The sequence below is a fragment of the Nanorana parkeri genome, unplaced genomic scaffold (genome assembly GCF_000935625.1).
Source record: "Nanorana parkeri isolate BGI_ZX_2015 unplaced genomic scaffold, ASM93562v1 scaffold226, whole genome shotgun sequence".
In the NCBI taxonomy this organism is placed as follows: domain Eukaryota; kingdom Metazoa; phylum Chordata; class Amphibia; order Anura; family Dicroglossidae; genus Nanorana; species Nanorana parkeri.
Window position 1 is genome coordinate 242,177 of NW_017306494.1, and position 3,542 is coordinate 245,718.

The 3,542-nt window shown below is 44.4% G+C and overlaps 1 protein-coding gene across 2 annotated transcripts in view; it reads right to left on the minus strand.

Moving 5' to 3' along the window:
* The window catches only part of MATN2 (matrilin 2), an 84,789-nt gene that overhangs the window by 27,547 nt on the left and 53,700 nt on the right, over positions 1-3,542 (minus strand). For both annotated transcript variants that reach the window (XM_018556166.1, XM_018556167.1), the window contains one exon: positions 2,357-2,479. In XM_018556166.1, coding sequence (XP_018411668.1) covers positions 2,357-2,479 — 123 coding nt within the window. The remainder of the gene's footprint in view (positions 1-2,356; positions 2,480-3,542) is intronic.

The following is a 3,542-nucleotide window of genomic DNA, read 5'->3' on the forward strand; positions in this document are numbered from 1 at the left end:
GGGGGGGGGGGGGAGTGGAAAAATGAAAAAAGAAATTAAGCATGGAGTGTTACTTGAATGCCTCTGGTTATGTGTGTAGTAATCTTTAATGAAAATCTCTTTTGGGAGAAAGACAAAATAATCTAGCTTTGTAATGCTGAGTCAGTTGATCAGAATTTGGTATTCTGGTCTCACAAACTGAATCCAAGTGAGTTAAAGTAAAATTGTGGCCAGACTAATAGATATTCAAATATTTTTATATTCTTAACAAACTGAATTTAACTTCAAAACAGACCTTCACTGACCTGTGTTGCTGCCATCACTGTGGAGTAACCCATTCTCAAAGTTTGTAGCCAAAGCTTCTTAGTTTTACTTTCACTTTCTATTGGTGCAAAGCTCCCCATTTCCCCCTTGCTGGCAGTGAGTTGGTCGCCAATGTAAAGGAGCACTACACTGATCCCCAATGTATGGGAGCAATACGCTGACTATCAATGTAATGGAGCACTGCACTGTCTGGCAGTGAGTTGACCACCACTGTAAAGGAACACTAGAGCACTGTCAGCACTACAGCACTAAGAGGAGACAGAGAAAACAGAACAGATGCACAGGAAGAAGAGAGAGAGAGAAAATAGATAGGTGCACAGAGATAAGGAAGAGGGAAAACAGGACAGGTGCACAGGAACAAGGGAGAGAGGAAACACGGCAGGTGAACACGAACAAAGTAAAGGGAAAACAGGGCAGGTGCACAGGAACAAGGGAGAGATGAAATACGGCAGGTGCACAGGAACAAAGGAAAGGGGAAACAGGGCAGGTGCATAGCAACAAGGGAGAGCGGAAACAGGGCAGGTGCATAGCAACAAGGGAAATGAGAAACAGGGCAGGTGCACAGGAACAAGGCAGAGGGGAAACAGGGCAGGTGCACAGGAACAAGGCAGAGGGGAAACAGGGCAGGTGCACAGGAACAAGGGAGAGGGGACACAGGGCAGGTGCACAGGAACAAGGGAGAGGGGAAACAGGACAGGTGCACAGGAACAAGGGAGAGGGGAAAGAGGGCAGGTGCACAGGAACAAGGCAGAGGGGAAACAGGGCAGGTGCACAGGAACAAGGGAGAGGGGAAACAGGGCAGGTGCACAGGAACAAGGCAGAGGGGAAACAGGGCAGGTGCACAGGAACAAGGGAGAGGGGAAACAGGGCAGGTGCACAGGAACAAGGGAGAGGGGAAACAGGGCAGGTGCACAGGAACAAGGGAGAGGGGAAACAGGGCAGGTGCACAGGAACAAGGGAGAGGGGAAACAGGGCAGGTGCACAGGAACAAGGGAGAGGGGAAACAGGGCAGGTGCACAGGAACAAGGCAGAGGGGAAACAGGGCAGGTGCACAGGAACAAGGCAGAGGGGAAACAGGGCAGGTGCACAGGAACAAGGGAGAGGGGACACAGGGCAGGTGCACAGGAACAAGGCAGAGGGGAAACAGGGCAGGTGCACAGGAACAAGGGAGAGGGGACACAGGGCAGGAGCACAGGAACAAGGGAGAGGGGAAACAGGACAGGTCCACAAGAAGAAGGGAGAGTAAAAACTGGGGCGGGTGCACAAGATCAAGCTAGAGGTAAGACAGGGCAGGTGCACAGGATCAAGGGAAAGGGAAGACAGGGCACGTGCACAGGATCAAGGGAAAGGGAAGACCGGGCAGGTGCACAGGATCAAGGGAAAGGGAAGACAGGGCACGTGCACAGGAAGAACAGAGAGAGAAAGAAACTGAGCAAGTGCACAGAAACAAGGGAGAGGGAAAACAGAAAAGGTGCATAGGAAAAAGATAGGAAAAGATAATGGAGCTAATACACATGAAGAGGGGAGAGAGAAAACAGAGAGGGTGCACGGGAAGAAGTGAGAGGGAAGACAGGGAAGGTGCACAGGAACGAGAGTCGAGAAAGCAGAACAGGTGCACAAGAAGAAGGAAAAGAGACATTATAAACACATGTAAATGCAGCTAAGCCCAACTAAACGTGGGAGAAAGTTTTAATATTTAATAGATAATTTCTCCTGTGTTTAACCTGAACGCAGGAGTGTGGGTAAGAATGTAGCCTAAGAAAACGGAACAAAAGAAGAGAGATAAAATCAAAGCAGGTGCATAGGAAGAGGGGAGAGAGAGCTGGAGAACAGAAAAAACAATCAGGTGTCAAAGATTAAAAGTGTAAAGGAAATTCTGGCTGGATAATATAAGAAATATAATAACATTCTCCATTTTATATTTCATTACACAGATGGTCAAATTATTGAATGCCAGCCCACAAAATGGCCACCAACAGTGTATGAAGGAAACAGGTGCTCATTGAGGACACATTTTTCATATCAGTCTGTGGTCATGTCATCCGCCACTTACCACTGCAGGTCTTCTTATCTTTGTTTAACATAAACCCTTCATAGCACTGGCACTCATATGACTCTTCAATGTTTGTACAGATTTGCTGACATCCGTGCCTGCTCTCAGCACAGTGGTCCACTTCTAGTAACAAACAGCAAAAAAATTCATGAGAACCGCTCCAAAACTGATAACCCTACAGCAGTGTAGAATTGTAGTCAAAATTGTAGTTTTATTTTGAAAAAAAAAATTAAATAGGTTAAAGAGAAACTCCACTTTAAAAAAAAAGTTAAAAAAATGTAAAAATGATATATACATATACTGTGTGTGTGTATATCTATCTATCTATCTATCTATCTATCTATCTATCTATCTATCTATCTATATAGGTATATATAGATACATATCTATATATCTATATATATCTATATATAGTGCATTCAGCAAGTATTCAGACCTCCTTCACTTTTAATAATGACAAAGTGAAAACACAATTTTAGAAATGTCTGCAAAATTAGGTGTCAGGCAGAACCGGAAGTGAGGAGAAATTCTACAAGGACACAGACAACAATAAAAAAACAAATTACCTTGGTGGCTTTCTACCAAATGAGGGTGACAACTGATATTATGTGGTCCTTACCGTCATAGCGTTACATAAGTATTATCACCACCATTAAACATTGACGTCATAAGTCAATCTGAGCTGGTGTGATTATGTTAGAGTTGCTTCTTAGGCCCAGCCTGGCAAAGGCTTATATTCAAATATTTGAAGACGACGACCTTTCCTTCCAAACAATGTAATGGGAAGTAAAGGACTCAGATAAATACCTGGTCACATTACATACTTATTACCTAATTGTGACTTTTGCCTAGAGTCCTCTTCTGCAGCATTTTCCTGGGTCACAGTCATAAAACAAATAGCTGCTGAGAGCCGAAGATAAAGTGGTTCTTTTTATTCTGACTAAATGATACTTTAATAATTCATGCATGAGCTCATCCTGCGTATAACAAGTTACAACAATCTCCCGGCTCTATTAATGAATAGCAATTTCCAAAAGCTGAATAAAGCAAAGCCATTAATTCAGGAAATGTCTGGGCTCTCTAACTGATTAGGTCCCAAGACAGCTCCATCTGAATGAGAGGGATCAAGCGGCAGATTCTGAAATCGTGCCTGGGCAGTCCAGGGTGTGCGTTCCCAACTCTCCAA